This window comes from Dermacentor albipictus, chromosome 1 (genome assembly GCF_038994185.2).
Source record: "Dermacentor albipictus isolate Rhodes 1998 colony chromosome 1, USDA_Dalb.pri_finalv2, whole genome shotgun sequence".
Lineage (NCBI taxonomy): Eukaryota > Metazoa > Arthropoda > Arachnida > Ixodida > Ixodidae > Dermacentor > Dermacentor albipictus.
In genome coordinates this window covers 122763769-122780717 of record NC_091821.1, presented here as the reverse complement: position 1 = coordinate 122780717, position 16949 = coordinate 122763769, and the positions used below count along the sequence as shown (strand labels likewise).

At 43.2% G+C, this 16949-nt stretch overlaps 1 protein-coding gene across 1 annotated transcript in view; it reads left to right on the top strand.

Moving 5' to 3' along the window:
• Positions 1-360: 360 nt before the first annotated feature.
• LOC135904861 (ornithine decarboxylase 1-like) overlaps positions 361-16949 on the top strand; it is a 37440-nt gene continuing 20851 nt past the window's right edge. Inside the window, exons 1-6 of the mRNA XM_065435844.2 lie at positions 361-432; positions 523-612; positions 4926-5025; positions 7030-7106; positions 8878-9044; positions 12802-12936. Of these exons, the coding sequence (XP_065291916.1) occupies positions 361-432; positions 523-612; positions 4926-5025; positions 7030-7106; positions 8878-9044; positions 12802-12936 (641 nt within the window). The remainder of the gene's footprint in view (positions 433-522; positions 613-4925; positions 5026-7029; positions 7107-8877; positions 9045-12801; positions 12937-16949) is intronic.

Here is a 16949-nt window from a genome sequence, read left to right as displayed (position 1 = left end):
TGGCGCGGGATGCGCAGCGGACGCCAGTCCATGGTCCAAGAACGTGTCGTAGCTCAAGAGATGAGAGCCTTTGATGTATACTCCGGGTGGTCATTAGAGCTCTTCTTTCTAATAGGAGCAGGCTGCCCTCAAGAAATCCTTATTTAGCTAACGCAAGCCGTTGCTCTGAAGGTTCTGGAAATGGGTTTTCAGTGTTACCTTCTTCACCTGAGTGGGAAACCAGTCATTGCGTAAATATTTACCAGTGCCAGATTGACCCCAAAAACTCACAGGAAAGGCAGTTCGAGGAAGAGTGCTTTGATAAGATAAGCAACGGCACGATTGCCCTTTGGGCGTTCGTCTATCGATAAGAGCTTCTCGATGGCTTTCAACTTTCGTGGAACCATTCGAACTTCCGAAGCTCGCCAACGAGTGCTGTGTCTTGAGTTGCTCGTAAGTAGTCAATTTCACTTTAAAGGTCATTAGTCGTTTTCAGTCTTTCAGCTATAAAAATGTTGTATCTAAATTTCTTTCTGTCTGCAGGTGGAGATGTGCAAGGTAGGAAGTGGAATTCCATCGCTGTTTGTGGACGAGGATGTGGCGGATGTTGCGCGAATAGTAATCGAACAGAAGGTACGTTTCTAATAGGTATTTGTTTCTGTTTAAAAAGGAGCTATTTGGATCGATGTATTATATCCAGTATTTTATCCATTAAGTCCAAAACACGTCAAACCTAAAGGACCAAAAAGAACAAAGTAACGTAAAAGACTACGCATCGTTTCTTTTCCCTTGTGCCCTGTGCAAGTAAAATATGTCTGCTGCCTCAAGGTGGCACACCCTTTGATGCATCTTTTTTTTTATTAATGCTCAAATTGGGAGGATTTTAGCCTCACTGAGCTTGCAAAATAAACAACAGTTACTCACATGATTCTTATCTACTTATTTTGTAATTTTGATATCACTTGTCAGTATACTGCCACAGTGACTGAACCTGGGGCTGCACAACGTAAAACTATTCCAATCTGTTTTATTCCAATCTCCTGACGTCAAATTTACGTAAGCGCCGACGCAAGAATCGGGCGGTCACCCGCAGCGTTGCCTGAACAGCCCAATCAAATGATCTCCTCGTTTATAGGAGGTCACTTTTGTTTGCTTTTGAAACGAATAACATTCCCTGCACTGAGCGGCTTGTCTTATCTAATTGGCTGACAAGAGGCGAGGAGCATGCTTAAGCGGAGAGGGTTTCGATGGGGCCGAGCTAGCGCATTGAAAATAGATAACCGGATGAAGAGGGAGGTGTCGGTGCCTATGATTGATCCACTTGCCCTTACTTGTCTTGCGGTGGCTTGTCTAAAATCGCGGCAGCGTGCAACGGTCAGGTAAAAAGGCCGCCAAAGCGGATCCTCAGCAAAGACGAGTTGGCAGAGCGAAGTCGTATACATGGCGAAAGGGCTCGCTGATGTTATACGGCCACGCAAAAAGTTTCGTTATACGCAACTAAACCCATGCTCTCCGGCAGGTGGGAGGGGCCAGTGCCTGAGCGATCGGCGGCAGCCATCTTCTATTTGTTTCGGAAAGGGACAGTCTCCGGCTACCACGAAAAAATGCAGTTCTATTCGTCGTATTAATGCATCTTTAACGCGTACACGTCACTTCGACGCAATGAGTTTTTGCGGTTTTGCGACGTCTAGTGACACACAGGTGAAATGGTGCAGTCTGAAACCTTTTGGCCAATAGCAAAGGGTTAACGGCTAAAAGCGTCAAATCAGCAATAATTATTTTTCTTTTGTTCGGTTGAATCATGCATAACCAGTGGGTACACGTCTTCTCAGATGGGGAGCTATCGCGGTTTTCGTGACGTCGGATGACATACAGGCGAAGTGGGGCTGGTCCAAAAGGGGTTTTGACCAATCGCGGAGGGCTGATCGCAGAATTGGAATAGCAAAGTTTGGAATAGCTTTACGTTATAGCGCCCCAGCCCAAGGCCAATTTGCATATATCGAAGTGCCATAGCCAGTTGCGTTTTTAATGCGACAGCATTATATGCCACAGGGAAAATCCAGCGGTGTCGGCGGTGTGGCCGAGCGGTGGTACCGAAAATTGCCGACGGCACAAAGACGACACGTCAAAAAATGCTCGGATTAACTTCAAATTTCTCAGGGAGGTTCCTATAAACAAAGTAAATTGATGGCTTTGATAGGAAATTCCGTACATTGTGGTCTGGGCGGTAATCGAACCCGGGGATCCGGGGTTGCGAGATGAGCACGCTTCCCCGACGCCACGGTGGCCCCACTGTTCTGGGTGAATGAAGGCATGCCTAGGGCGTGCCTCATTGAACACGTCACGTCGCAGCCATCTGGCTGACGAAATTTGGGGCCTAGTGTGTGTGTCATTGGGTACGTGACGACGCACCCAATGGTGAGGAGGTGGTGTCACGCCATCAGTGTATAAAATGAGTATATAAAATACAAAAATTTCACCAAAGGGACTATAATGCTTTCGCATTGTCACACGTAAACAGTCTTACGTGTGTCTGATGATGTTCTTTTCTTTATATTTCTTGACGCAGCAATAAAATGGGGGGTGTCCTGTCACGTGAAGTAGACAGGAGCGTTCATTTTGGTCAGTGGTGGGTTTCTTGTGGGAAAATGTTCTTACATGTACGTAAGTAAAAAAAAAACGCCTTGAAAGAGTTAGCAATTTAAAGGATTTTAGAAATTTGTCAAGAATCTCATAAGCGGCCAGTGATGAAGAAGGGAAAACTACTCGTAAATAAAACGTATTTACTTAAAAATAAAATATTTGCATGGTTTTTATTGTAGTACAAATGTGAGAAATTATAGCGGTTTAAGTGACGAGAGCTATTTTTTCATTAGTTATTGATGATAAAGCATCAAATGGCCCATTGAGCGAAAAAGGCCGCTTATGTAGCAACGAAATGGCCCCTAAATTCCCGTTGGCCGCGTCACCAGGTTACCAGCGCGGCTCGATGGAGCAAATCGGGCCTAACCGCTTTATTTCGTATGTCAGTGTCCTGTTTGCTTTTCTTAAGCTGATTTCTTTTAACCACAGCAATGAGGCTTGTGAGTCACTCAGAAGTAACCAACGAAGTGGTTCTGACTGCTGACATATGTAACGTAAAGCAGAAAGTATTGCGTAAAGTTCTGCAGTTGGTGACGTTGTAAAGTGGCAAAGCTTATAAGCTCTATTCCCTTGCTATTTGATATGCAAGTATATAAAGCGCAGATGTATTGTTTCCGGCATGATCCATCTGTATACACGTGAATGCGATCTACGTACTTAGTGTAAACATGTGATAAAGTTCATTGCTTTATCGCAAATATGGGCTTATCAAATTTGATACCTACTCCATGAATTGAAGTGAGTATTTCTGGAATTGCTAGTCGCCATGGTGGATGAGTTCCGCAAGTAGGCCAGTATTCCTGAGCAGGAATTCAGTTTTTGCACCGCCGTATTTCTTCATGTATGCGTGCAGCAGTTCTGTCCGGAAGGTCTTGGCATAGTGGATGATTAGCCTGTTGTGTAGCCAAACGAAAAAAATGACGGCTAGTTTCCGTAAGTCTTGGTGCATGAAAAGTGCACCAAAGCACTGGCAGATGCACGCAGAACACCAATACATACGCGAAGGCTTCTGGCCAGCAATCTTTGAATTGTTTACTCTAGATTAAAGGATATTCCATGTAGCACAGCAGCAGTGTATGATATTATTTGTCTAATTATTGCCGAGTGAATGCGTAATAAGGAAGAGGTTGAACTACCCCATCTCAACCCAGCCAATTGACGGAGAATGTTCATTAGGGAGTTGACTTTCTCCTCTAATGCTTTTATTTGTGGAACCCATGATAGCCGTCTGTCTATCATAATACCCAAGAACTTGTGTTGTCGCACAAGCCGCAGACGCTGAGAGTCTAGCATGAGCTGGAATCTCTTGAGGCATTACCTTGTAAAAGGGAGCGCAGCAGTTTTCTCATGTGAAATAACCATACCTTTGTTTTTCAAAAAATTATTAATCATTCTTAGGCCAGCTTGTAGCTTTTGCTGAATTTTGAAGTCTCTTCATTATATGCTTTCAGTTTCATTTTGAAAACGTAGTGCAGCCTTCAAGTGTAGCGCAACGCAGGACGCCCTATATAGGTCTTGGTCCAGAACTGACGTCTGAGACTCCGTAAAGCACGTAAAACCGTCAAACTGGTGGCGAGGCCTTTGCACCAATCAGACAATGATACCTGCAGCGTTTAGGCACCTGTGAATACCTTTGATCGCCGTGTGCCAGTCATGACCGAAACTAGTTTTTGTTTGAAATTGTTCATAAGGACCTTCGCAACCGGCTCACGTGCAAGGCTCACAAGAAAACATGTCCGAAAACTCATCTATATACAATAAAATGTGACTGTGGAAGCCGCCACGATCAATTTTAATCACCGATCTCTACTCTGTTTTGCCAGTGATTTTTATTATATAAAAAAGCGAGAGTAACGTCCACACGGAGTGACCTTTTTCTCTGGTATCAGTTTGCAATGCTTCACAGAAGAGAAAAAGGTGTTCATTCCATCGTCTATTGTTCTCTGCGTATTTACTACGTCTATTTGAGGATAAATATGCTTCTTGCATTTATAGTAAATATGAACTATTTTTACAGTAGTTTCAATTCGGTCAAAATTTCCTGAAAGAAAAGCGTCGTTTTTCCTTCCCCGCAAACTTGAATGCAAATTCGCATCCCTACTTCTGCCTGCTTTAGATAGCCTGAGGCTGAGTCAACTCAGACCTATGACTTCTTTGTCTCGACGCAAGGTTCGTATGTTTGTTCGCCTCTAAAGAAAATTTCCCCTAGCTTGCCGTCTCGCTTTGTTGTCCATCTATTCTGAACGTATACAGTCGCACACGTACCGCACACCCTGAACTATTATGACTGCAATTTCTTGCAGATATATGAAGATGAAGCTTTCTTCCTTTGTGACGTAAGAGAAATTAAGCGCAACGTTTCTCTGTGGCAGCAAGAACTACCGGAAATACAGCCATATTACTGTGAGTAAACTAAATTGTATTGTAACCATGCATGCGTCATGAATTTAGAAGAGAAAAAAATTATGTTGTTGTTGATGGTGGTGGTGGTGTCGTCATCGTGGTCGTCTTCGTCGTCACGGTCGTCGTCATATATTGCCAGAATGCTTTGTGTTCATTTTATTGAGCAGCATCGTTTAAATTGCCAACAATATTTAGCCTGTTTTTACGTCATTAACAACTCTACTTCGTACATGATTTCCATGAAACTTAAAGCACATTAGTCATCGGTTGACAACCTTTACCGCAAAAAAGTACATTATCCCGCTCCCTTCAATATTTTGAAATGAATGCGTAAATGCCCGAAGGCAGTGCGCTGTGTAGTAGTACTGGGCAGTAGCTGCCACGAAGAAAGAGTGGGAGATATTGGCGCGCTCTCGCTTTTATAAGCAAGACTGTCGCTATGCGACGTGATGATTGCGCCAACTCTCTCAAACAGCTAGCTAGCATGAGGAGAGGAGAGTGGTAACGTTGTTAATATTTTGTACCGTACGTGAGTTTGTGGCCTAATGGTTAGAGCATTGTGTTATTGCACTGAGCGACCTTGGTGGAAATCTCACCATGGTACAGCTATATCTTTATTGAAGAATCTACAAAAGTGACGAGACACGTACCTGGCGCCATAATCTGCATCTTACGCTATAGAATAGATTTATCATGAATATCAGGGACAGTACCTGATAAAAGGCGAGGAATCCTTCCAATTGAACGTTACAGTAGCAAAACATCCTTGCAATATAGTTAACTGTACTAAAGCCAGATATGACTGCTACTGTCATCCGTAAGGCTTCAGAAACCGCAGCGTTCTCACAAGCTAAGGCACCTAATCTGTCAGCGCATGTTGCAGTAAACAAAGGGCAACTCTAACCATTTGCTTCACGTTTGTTGTGCGTTGTTGCGTGTTGTTCACGTCTCTGTGTTGTTGTAAAACGCTTAATAACACCCTTATTAATCCTGATACCTTCAATTCCTATGCCAAGCATAACGCAACCCACATTTCCATAACATAACAACCTCTATAAGGAAGTGTTGCAGATAAAATAAGGGGGTGAAAATTCCGTAAATCTTTCCTGAGGCCACATTCTAGCAACCTTAGCCACTGTTGAAAGACATAATTTTCCCAATTGCGTAAACAATAACCAGTAAATAAAAAAGCACCTTATGGCGTTGTCGCATGTTTGCCATCCTGCGTGACCTCATATTTTAAAAAAGTGTGCAGACTAATGCGTGAATGTGTGTGCGCAGAAGGAATAGTGTGATAGGTTGCCCTTAAAATTCTGCCAAGATCTACCCTTTAAAAGCAATGATGTGAAGAACATCAGGACCCGTATGCCCAAAGTATCTCGTCCTTCAATAATAATCCATTCTTCACGTTCCCCGCTAGACCCCGGTAAATCCTGCGGTTTATGAAGCCGGAGCAGAATACGGACTAGTAACGAACCACGAAGAACAAGGCTATTAAAATAGAATAATCGCAGTGTTTCCGTATGCATTGTGAGCAGAGATTAGAACCCGAACATCGACTAGGAAATTTCGTAGCTGTAACTTCATTTACACTTTTGAAGCAAGCATAAAGGGCGCCTTTATACAGGTATCTGACACTCGCGTTCCGTAGTTTCGATGTTCCTTTAAAGAACACTTACGGCAAGAGCACTTTGGTTCTTCACAAGCCTCCCGCTATTTCATGTTTCACTGCATGCATGAAGCGCTCTAGAACTTGGGGACGGTATCGCCTAATCGAAAGTCATATGGAGAAGCAGTTCGCTTCTCCATATGAAAAGCCTACAGGAAAACAACAAAAGTGTCCTTGAGGTGGACGATGCACAAATTGATTTTAAAAGCGCGAATATTTCTAAATTGTTGAATTAACGTTGACTTTATTTTTTAAAGCGCTATATAAGTTCTCCGTTTCAGCGAGATGCGTGTCGTGCAACAGAATATTAACGGTGCGTTCTTCTTGCTTCTCAGGTGTGAGATGCTGCTCAGATTATGTCGTCCTGAAAAGTCTGAGCTTGAGCGGAGTAAATTTTGCTTGTGGATCGAAGGTATGAACGGCGTATTTTGACATTATACTCTTGAATTCATTGCATGAATTTGTCCACTGAGCGTTAGACTTCCGTTTACAACGTAGTATAGCGATACGAAATTCGAAAAAAAAGTGACTTGTTCAGAGTTGCCGCCTGGTGGGCATTGTCTGAACCCCGCATAGTGTTAATGGCACCTCACCTCGTCTGCTAGTCACAACGTACTTAGATGCACGTGTCATGCATATCCAGTGGTTGCAGTATGTGCCGTAACTGCTAGCATGTATTTTGACACTATACAGAAGAATCTCATCTTGCGCTGCAGTCTTTGAGCTGTAATAAGATATGTGACTGCATGAATCGAATGCGGGACGTGTGACTATCGCACACTCCACTCGCCACAATCACTTTAATTTTATTGCCGCTTTGTGCTTCAAGCACATCAGAAAATATATTGGCCATCGTATTGAACAAATCAAGTGGTTTCCGTAAAGCGTGAATGTAGCGCCTTAGCGTATCCTTGTCGCGATGTAAGTTATTATTCCGCAAACTTGTTAAAACGTGAAGGAGGTGGCGTTCGCGTAGTGGCTACGCGACCAGCCTTCAATATATATATATATATATATATATATATATATATATATATATATATATATATATATATATATATATATATATATATATATATATGTTTTGGCGTTGCTAGTTTGACGTAAACTAGTGGTCATTATTTGCTTACGTAAAGAAAATAATGTAACAATTTGGACCACAGAAGTGATTACAACCACTTTTAATCGCTCTGGGGAGCGTATAACCATGCAAAAACAGCTGTGTTAAAATGCACGGTGGTTAACTGCTACTGCGTTAAAAATAACCCTGTGAGAAGCAACGTGGCAATCCTGCCAACGCCTTAGCACTCTCAATAACATAGCTTGTTTATAAGGCAGAACGCAAGCCGAAAACGCCCAGAAAGCAACAAATAATTGCCGAGGCATCGACTGAGGTCGAGTGCCAGTCCTCCTTGGAATGACTGTTCTCGCTTCTCGCACGTGTAATAAGAACGTGCTATGCTCATTTCGTGCGAAAAATGTGACCTTAGAGGTAAATAATTTATTACTGCAGTCAGCGCGTTCATTAACAGACAATCGGCCCGAATGACTCACAGCAAGGCGCCACTGACCGCCTATCCACACTAACGCGGCGACGGTGCTGTCACCTATAGCTTCTTCTCGCAGCGAGTAGGACTTGCAGTTGCGAAGCACTTCCATTGGTTTCTGTAATTTATTCTTGATCTTTAAAAAATCTGTCCTAAATAAAGAAATTAAAGATAAGAGATACAAGGAGTGTGCCAATCTAAATGCATGAGGGCCGATATTTTGTAGTTATCATTGACAACAGCAGCGGCATTTAGGAGTGGCATTCATGGGAGCAATTATGTTGCTTATTTTGCCAGTAGCACCGTAAGTGGCACGGAGATAGATTCAGTTACAAGTTAAGCACATGTTAGCCAACCCGAAGGAAATTCAAAACGAATAGAGAATGGTTTTCCTGACGCTGTACTCATCTTAGAAAATAATTTTTTTTTCCAGATTTGTACTCGGTTCACTAGAGATAGTTTTTGGTTAGAGTTTGTTTTTTAAAAACTCGAGTGCTAACGAACACAACGAATAAAGTCCAACCACCGGCTGGAAGAGAAGCCTTCAGGAAGCTGATGATGGAATGTTTCACAGTTTTGTCAGCACAATAATCTGCATCACATTTACTTGGCTTTGTCTGGTTCATTTTCTGATAGCATGAAATGCGAATTTTGCTGGACATGGGAGTCAACGAAAACCGCATTCTGTACAACAGTACGACAAAATGTCCTTCACATCTGAAGTTCGCCGAAGAATGTGGAGTGCGGCTAATGTGTTGTGACTCGGCAGCCGATATGAAAAGGATCAACGGCGACACCGCTAGGTAAGTTCAACCCGGCGGTCCGCAATTATTTGGCCGAGCTGTATTTCAAAACTAGGCCAAGGGTAGCAAAATGTTACGAAGCTCATTTCTTAATTGCGCAAGCGATGAACAATATCTTTCTGTTTACTCAGGTTAGCTGCTAAAATAATGCGCCCTATTTCGCTCTATTTGAAAGAATGACACTCGCACAACACCTACAATGTCGTTTGTTACATGTTATGAACAGCATGTGCTGAAGTGCTGTGCAAAGAATGGCCTTTATTGACCTTGCTCAATCGCTAGAAAATGTTTATCTCTTAAATTGACTTACATTTTGCTCTTGTCTCAACGCTTTTATTATTCCTAGCTTCATTTCACGTGTACGCAACTCCGAAATAAAGAAGCCTCAGAGAGATAAGGAAATATACGCATAAGGATTCGTGTTTCATTTACTGCGACTTGTTTGCGCGACTGAGGCATGCTCTTCACCTCATTTTCCATTGTTTGCATTAACTGAAGTCTGTGAACGTTACCTGTAGCGGAAAAGGCTGAAAAGAATAGTTGAAGCGAAAACAAAGCTTGTTTAACGTCCCCCACTGCCTATTGGTTTGCGCAGGGTACAGCGACGTAATTTGAAAGTTTATCCAAGAACACGGACAGAAACTTCTGCCCTTTACACATGCATGCGTTCTTGCGTGTACGAGTGCGGGTTTGTGTGTGTTCGTGTGTGTGTGTGTGCCCCCCCCCCCCCCGCCGCCACACAGACACACGGGTGCCGGTGGACAGGGGGAGGATTGTACTCAATACGGCAATCGTCTTAGTGCATACTAATTTCTTAGAACTGCTCAGTGTTACATTATAGCCACATTTCAGATAAGAGGGCTAAGATATTGCGACGCAGGCGTCGTACCTGTAACTCTCGTTGTAGAAAAGCATCCGCAATCAGCCAGGACTGAGAAGTGAATAAACATGCCACAACACCATATTTTTCGCATTTTATATGCACTGTGCACTGGCAATGTCATCACCGGTTCATCATGCCATGTCAAGTCATGTCATCATGTCAAGTTCATCAAGCATCTTATGCGGATGACAGTTTAGAAGCTCGATGAAATCAGTCTGTGGGGTGGAAGTAATATCTGAAACACTGGAAATCCAGGCGCCTACTCGACTGACTTGGGAGTTGCGGTAGGGTGAAAGAGAGCGAAAAGGCTACATGTGCATGCACTGTAATTTTTTGATTTATTGAAAGTTTACCAGATTTGGGTGTGCTGAGTTGTTGAGTGTTATGTGTGCCAAAAATTGAACGTGTCAGCAGCTGAAGCAGACTAGCAATTGCTCTTCGCTACGGGAGACATATATATGTTGTCAGACTGTCGCTCTTTTTGACATAGCTTTTGGGATGCCATTTTTTACACACCAAAAAAATTACGGGCCCAAGAAGGATCAATGCTAATGCTTAATAATAGTTGTCCGTTTATTTTTACACTGTACAGCTCAAACTGCCTATCAAAGTGTCATAGTAAAAGAACGAAAAGAATGACAGAAAGAGCAAGAGAAATATACTTTACTGTGAGCTGGATACGTTAGCTTAGGGAAGTGCCCGACACGCTTCTCCATGTGATTAGGACGGTATATAAAATAAACAGAAAAAATAGAAGAAATGAAAGGACGAATGAAAACAGTAAGAGAAATGGAATAAAAATTTAATCAATCAAAATTTGAACAACATTAACGCACTCATTCACGAAATGCAAAAAAGTCACGCACTCTAACAAAAGTGATACGCGAATAAAGTAAGTCCTACCGGGCTTTATTAAGACCTGCCAGGATGATCGCTATTTCCATTGGACCTCTCAGAACAACAACGTCACTTATAAAGCTTTAAACAATATATACAGTAGATTCCGATTAAGCAGAGCTAGAAGCGACAGAAAAATTTGCTTCGTTTACACGATGTTTTACTTAAATCAATGAAACAAAATTATCAAGAATAGATTTATTCGGAAACCGTCCAAATGTTCTGACCTTACTGTGGTAAAAAAATGACTTTATATGCGCTTGTCTTATAATATTGTACATTCGGTGCACTGGGCTGCGTTCGTGGGCGAAAGAATTCCCAATAATTCTGCACAGTCCTCGCGTTCAATATAGCACTGTAGACTTTCAACTGCATCTCCTGCCGGCTGGTGTGAAACAGAAATGCGCACTCGAACAGCAATATCTGCGTTTTCGTCAATAGAACCATAGCCTTCATCCGAATTTCACCGATAATATTTTCGATTATCTCCTCAAAGCAGGTAACAAGGACATCATCATAGGTCTCCTATTTCTGGCGGTGTGAGCGAAGCAGCAGTGGCAACCCGACTGCAAGATCCCACGCACTGCGTAGTGTTCTGTTCCTTCTAAAGGATGAGTACTTGCCCATGGAATTCCTCATGGTGGAGACAGCGTTGAAACTTCGGCATTCTTAAGTTTCATTAACTTTACCGCAACCTTATAATGTATTAGACTTTTTTTTTCATTATTTATAGCGTCAGCATATGGCATGTATGTCAGACTCGTCCTGTTCCATACGCCAATAAGGTTGGCGGTAGTTTCGGTTACAGTTCTGTTTAACGGGGAGTTCGCAAAAAGATGGATTCCGTCTAACCCAAGTTAGCCGATATTGTGCCTATCGGCGGCCAACCAAAATTGATGCCATTGCTCAGTTTATCTGGTATTTATGTTTAAGAGAGTTTCGTCTATCCAAAGTGCAGTGTAGTACCGTTCTCGTGGCACGTACACTCTTGGGGTGGCCTGAAGCCGCAGCGGGAGCAAGGCGCAGAGCAAGAGAGGAGGGCAAGCAAGAAGGAAGAAGACAAAACAGACACATGGAAGATCAGCGATAAACGACCGCAGGCTGTCGTAGGAAACACAAAACAAAACAGACGGTATATTAGCCATTATTGTGTTGCGGCTTTTCGAGGCCCAACGCATTCTTTTGTAGACCTTGTCTTTCTCTCGTTCTAAGACTAAGGGTGGAAGGGAATCATGTTGTCAACAAGCTACTCGAGCAGTACTCATCCCACTTTTGCCCGTTCGGCCTCAGCGCTCAGAAGGCTGTCTGTTTTCCCCTATTGCCGCTTCCACTGCCAGTGCCAGGCTGTGAAATTTGCAAGACGTTCTTACAGCTTCAGTTCCTCAGGAAGGAGGCAGCTGCACCAAATACTTTATTGAAACAGACGATGTCCATCGTTTAAATGGCAACAGAGGGTGTATACTAGAATTTGTGTGGTCTGGCTGTAGACATGGAAGGAGTATGGATGTCAGCCTGTCTGTAGCCGGAAAGTCGACTCTGCCAGTATGTCGCCGCCTAATTGAGTATTAGGCTCCTAAGTCAGGACTGAAACAATCCAGAAAATTAACTTCTTACTTGTGAACACGCATACAAACACTGCATCCGCTTCTAACCCTAGCCTCCTTTATTCCTATTCTAGTGCAGCACCCTAGCCCTTCACGATACCACCCCGCCCTCTTCTTGTACCGTTTCATGGTCCAGTAGCTATCAGAACCCTCTAAGAGCGGCAAATACATTTTTGTTTGTTTTTGGCTCATTGAACAGGCAGTGTTCTAGCGTATTTTATACAGGCTTCTGCCATGATTGTGTCTGTGTTTTGAGCTACTGCAAAGCTCTGAATGCACCTTGGACGGTAGTACGCATTCCAGCAGCTTGGTATCGTTTGGTGGAGTATAGGTGTCTAAACTGTTTGACGACAATCTACGCCACGAATTCCAGGTTGCTACTACGCATTGCTGTGCACGACTCCTCAAAGCAAGCTTTTCTGAATGATCAGTTTGGATGTTCTTTGGGCGAAGCTGAGCAGCTTATGAATCTTGCGAAGGAAAATCAGCTCAGCATCGTCGGCGTTTCGTGAGTATACCAGTATGCTCCAGGAACTTTTATTTTGGCTAGTGGTACTATGACTACTTCCACTTATCACTGGCCGCACGTTATACAGAATGTCCCAGCTAATTTTAGCTAGAGTTTAAAAATATGTGAATTCCACGCAGCTAGGCACAACCAAGGTAACGTTGTTTGCCGTCGATTGCAGATACTCAAATTATATATTTTTTTCATAACGCCTAATCAGATAATTAGTCTTAATTAGTTAATCAACTTCTTAAGTATTCTAATTCGATGAAAAGTATCAATGAGAACATTATGGAGCAACATGGAAAACTGCCTAGACAGCTTTCTGTTGCCCAATACGTGCTACATAAAAGTGTTGTTCCGAGCGTGAAAGAAGCCCGCAAATACACGCAACGTGCCTCGAGCGGCAAGTCGCGCGGCAATCTTGCGGGCATTCGCGCGCTTCTTTCACACTCGGAAAAACACTTTTATGCAGCACGTATTGTGCAACAGAAAGCTGTCTAGGCAGTTTTCCATGTTGGTTTATTTTCTCATTGACACTCTTTATCTAATTAGAATAGTCGAGTTGATTAACCAATTAAGACTAATTATCTGATTAGGTGTTATGAAAAAATAATTCGAGAATCTCCAAGCGACGGCAAAGAAGATCTCCTTGGTTCTGTCCAACTACGTGGCATTCGCATATTTTTAAACTCTGGCTACAGTTAGCTAGGACACCCTGTGTGTATTCCTTGAATTGGTGGCACTGACCAGGATATGGTAAGAATTTTATACCAATTATGTTTTCTTTCTGCCCTCTGTCAGTGGTCCAAACTCCGTATGCGCTCCGCCTGGTTTGTCATCGATAAGAAACTAAAATAAGATTAAATAAGATTAAAACTATCATAGGAAATTATGACCTCACAGCTTGGGTTTGTTGCACTCTTAGAACAGTTGCACCCTTTGGGGTGTAAATTTGTCCCACAACAATAATCGTCATCTGCCTTGCTTGCGTTTCCTTTCCTGAAAACTCGGCGCTCGCTACTTTCCTGTCGAGAATGCTGCGTCACACTGATAACGCGCATGCCGTTCGTGACTGGGAAGTACCAGGCTCGCCGCGTTAGAGAAAGGAAACGGGGGCAAGACGGATGACGATTATTGTTGTGGGACAAGATAAGCCCCAAAGGGTGTAAATTTTTCTAAGAGTGTGGCTCATAAACTTGAATTTAAAACAGCCCAACATGGGACAAGAACTGAAGGAGGCCCGCTGTCCTTTTCCCGATGTGTCCGTAACATTCTGTTCCTGTCCCATGTTGCGCTCTTCTAAATTCGAAATAACAATTGAAAAGAATTTAGTGAAAGGAATTGTTACATTTTAATGGCGCCTATCGTATTAAGGACACATCGAAATAACGTGTTACCGCTGCGCCATATGAAGAATGCAAAGCGATTTTTTTTTATTTAGCGGTTGCGTTGAATCGACTGACTAATGTCATGAAGCCGTCCTGACACACTTTGTTGGTAGCGTTTCTAAATGCGCACACCAGTCACTTCTAAAAGCACTCGCCGTGGCTGTTACACCATTATTACGGGAATGTACTATCGGCGTCAAATGAAACGTGAACAGCGGAGCGCGTGGCGCAAGCTTAAGTGAAGATATAGTGCGCGCCCTCCAGTCATCACCATTGACAGGCGCACACGTCCGGGTTGGCCGCACGATGGTCGTTTAGAAGTCAAACGGCCAAACGTGTGCGGCACACCCACGCCGGCTACCAGCAATACCGCGCTGCGCAAGTTGACCGGTTGGAAGAGTGAATGTGGCGCACAAGCGTCACACCACATGAGCGAATCTGTCTCTAACGATGATGGGGCAAACTGCACTACGCGCAACGCTCTTCGTGCCGATAGCATTTGTGGTTTCGGTGAACTGTGCTACAATACCCGCCGTAAACTGCAGTATTCTAGCTTCTGTATTCGCTCATTTTTTTTATTTTCTCACTTTGAAATATAAGAACCAGAACAGAAGCGAAAATATCTCACTATAGGGGGATGGCGCAGTGCGGCCAAAGCGGATGTGCGCGCCTGTCAAATGGTGATGACTGGACGGCGTGCACTATATCTTCACTTAAGCTTGCGCCACGCGCTGCGCTGTTCACGTTTCATTTGACGCTGATAGCACATGGAATGTATATGGAATGTAGTACATAGCCTTATACGGGAATGTATGGAGGAAAAGTGGAAAAGTGTGAACACTGCATGCACCTAGGAGAATGCATACGAGGACTACGAAGGGTTACTCAGGCCAGTGCAACAGTGCACGAATAGCTCTTTCCAGCATTGACGGATGTGGTTCCAAACTGATCGTATTGGGGAGGAGTGGGCGAACTTAAATTTCGAATACGAATGGTACGTGCGTAATATTCGATTATCATTTGAAAATGACTTATTCGGTGTATTCTAATACTCAAAACTGACCAAATACTAACTAACCGCCAACTGTTCAAGCCTAGTTACTGTTCTCCGTCTCCTGAACAACGTATCAATAGTGCGCAAAAGTGCGACAACGACAAAAACTTTCGGAAAAATGCAGTAATAAAAGGGGTAATACATGCGTTGTTTACGGTTTCGCGATGGAGTGCAACGTGACAACCTGTAATTTCTGCTTCTGCTCTGTCATTTGGGGCTCTTGGGAAGACTAGCCTTGTAGCAGTTTTATCGATTGCGCTACAATCAGTGATGTTTTCCTTGCAATGGTTCTTTTTACATCTGTCTACGGTAGACAAGTACTTCAGTAGCTTCTTGTTCTCTTTTTCCGCAATTTCACTTGTTTTCGTTTCGAAAAACGTTTATTTAGTCTTTTTGGAAACCTAGACATACAACAGCTATTTTTTTTGGGGGGGGGGGGGGGAGGAAGGCTTGTTTTTAGCGAGGCATTAATGTGGTTTACAGGCTACAAATGCGGCTTTTCTACTGACATTTGGGGATCTTGTGTTTAAAACTTATACTTTGTTTCTGAAAGTTAGCTGTCCTTTTTGAACTAGTCAGTACAGGCATGATACCTAATTTTAGAGATTAATATTCGCGCGGACAATATACACATCTATTTTCTGCTTAATTCATAATCGATTCTATATGCGATACTTACCACTCGTATTCGATTCGTATTTGAAAAGAAAAATGATATTCGCCCACATCTGACATTTGACTCAATGTAGTGCCGAGTCCAGGCAGCATAAGGTTGTGCGGTGAAAGAGGCGTTGGACGTCGTACCGACGAAGACAGGCACATAGCAGTTGCTCTGAGGCTTCTTCACACGTATACAGGAGTCGCATGTCATGCTATCGGTCATTACAATGCAGTAGAACTAAGCATTTGTATGTAAATACCACTCCCAACCAGAAGCCATGCCCCAATGTTGCTTTGTAGCGGGAAAGGCTAGGTGGCACTTGTATACCAAGGGCTTGAGCACTTTTCGCAACAGAATCACACACTGAAGATTGCACTTCACCCGCGAAGTCTGCACGGCAAGGTATTTCCTCTTTTTCATCGCGACAGAAACCCACCCAACTATCCGTACGGCGATCACGCACTATATATTCACGTAAGACAAGTACCGAAGCCTACAATTCTTCGTTACAGCCAACGTACTCTCGACAATTGAACAACGAAGAAATATTGTAGGCGCAGCCAAGCAGCGATCCGCCAAACAAGTGTAAAAAACACCGCCATATTTGTTTTGATTAAGCTAGCATGACCACTTGGCCAGAAGCAGCGAACATTATAAACAGATGCAAAGTAGATGTGAGGAGAAGCACTCCTCCTGTGTGAAAATAAGCCCCCGTAGGGAGTGCCTTTGCAAAAAGCAGCAACGAAGTCGTCCGCCTGAGTGTAAAGATTCTTTTATAATTGGCGCAAGGAGTCTTTACGACAAAAATTGGCAGTCGCTTTAGCATACGCTAAAGAGGATGAAGGCAAAAGCCTGCGCGCTCATGATGATTTTTTTAAATTACTTGACATTCTCATTTGAATGCGTT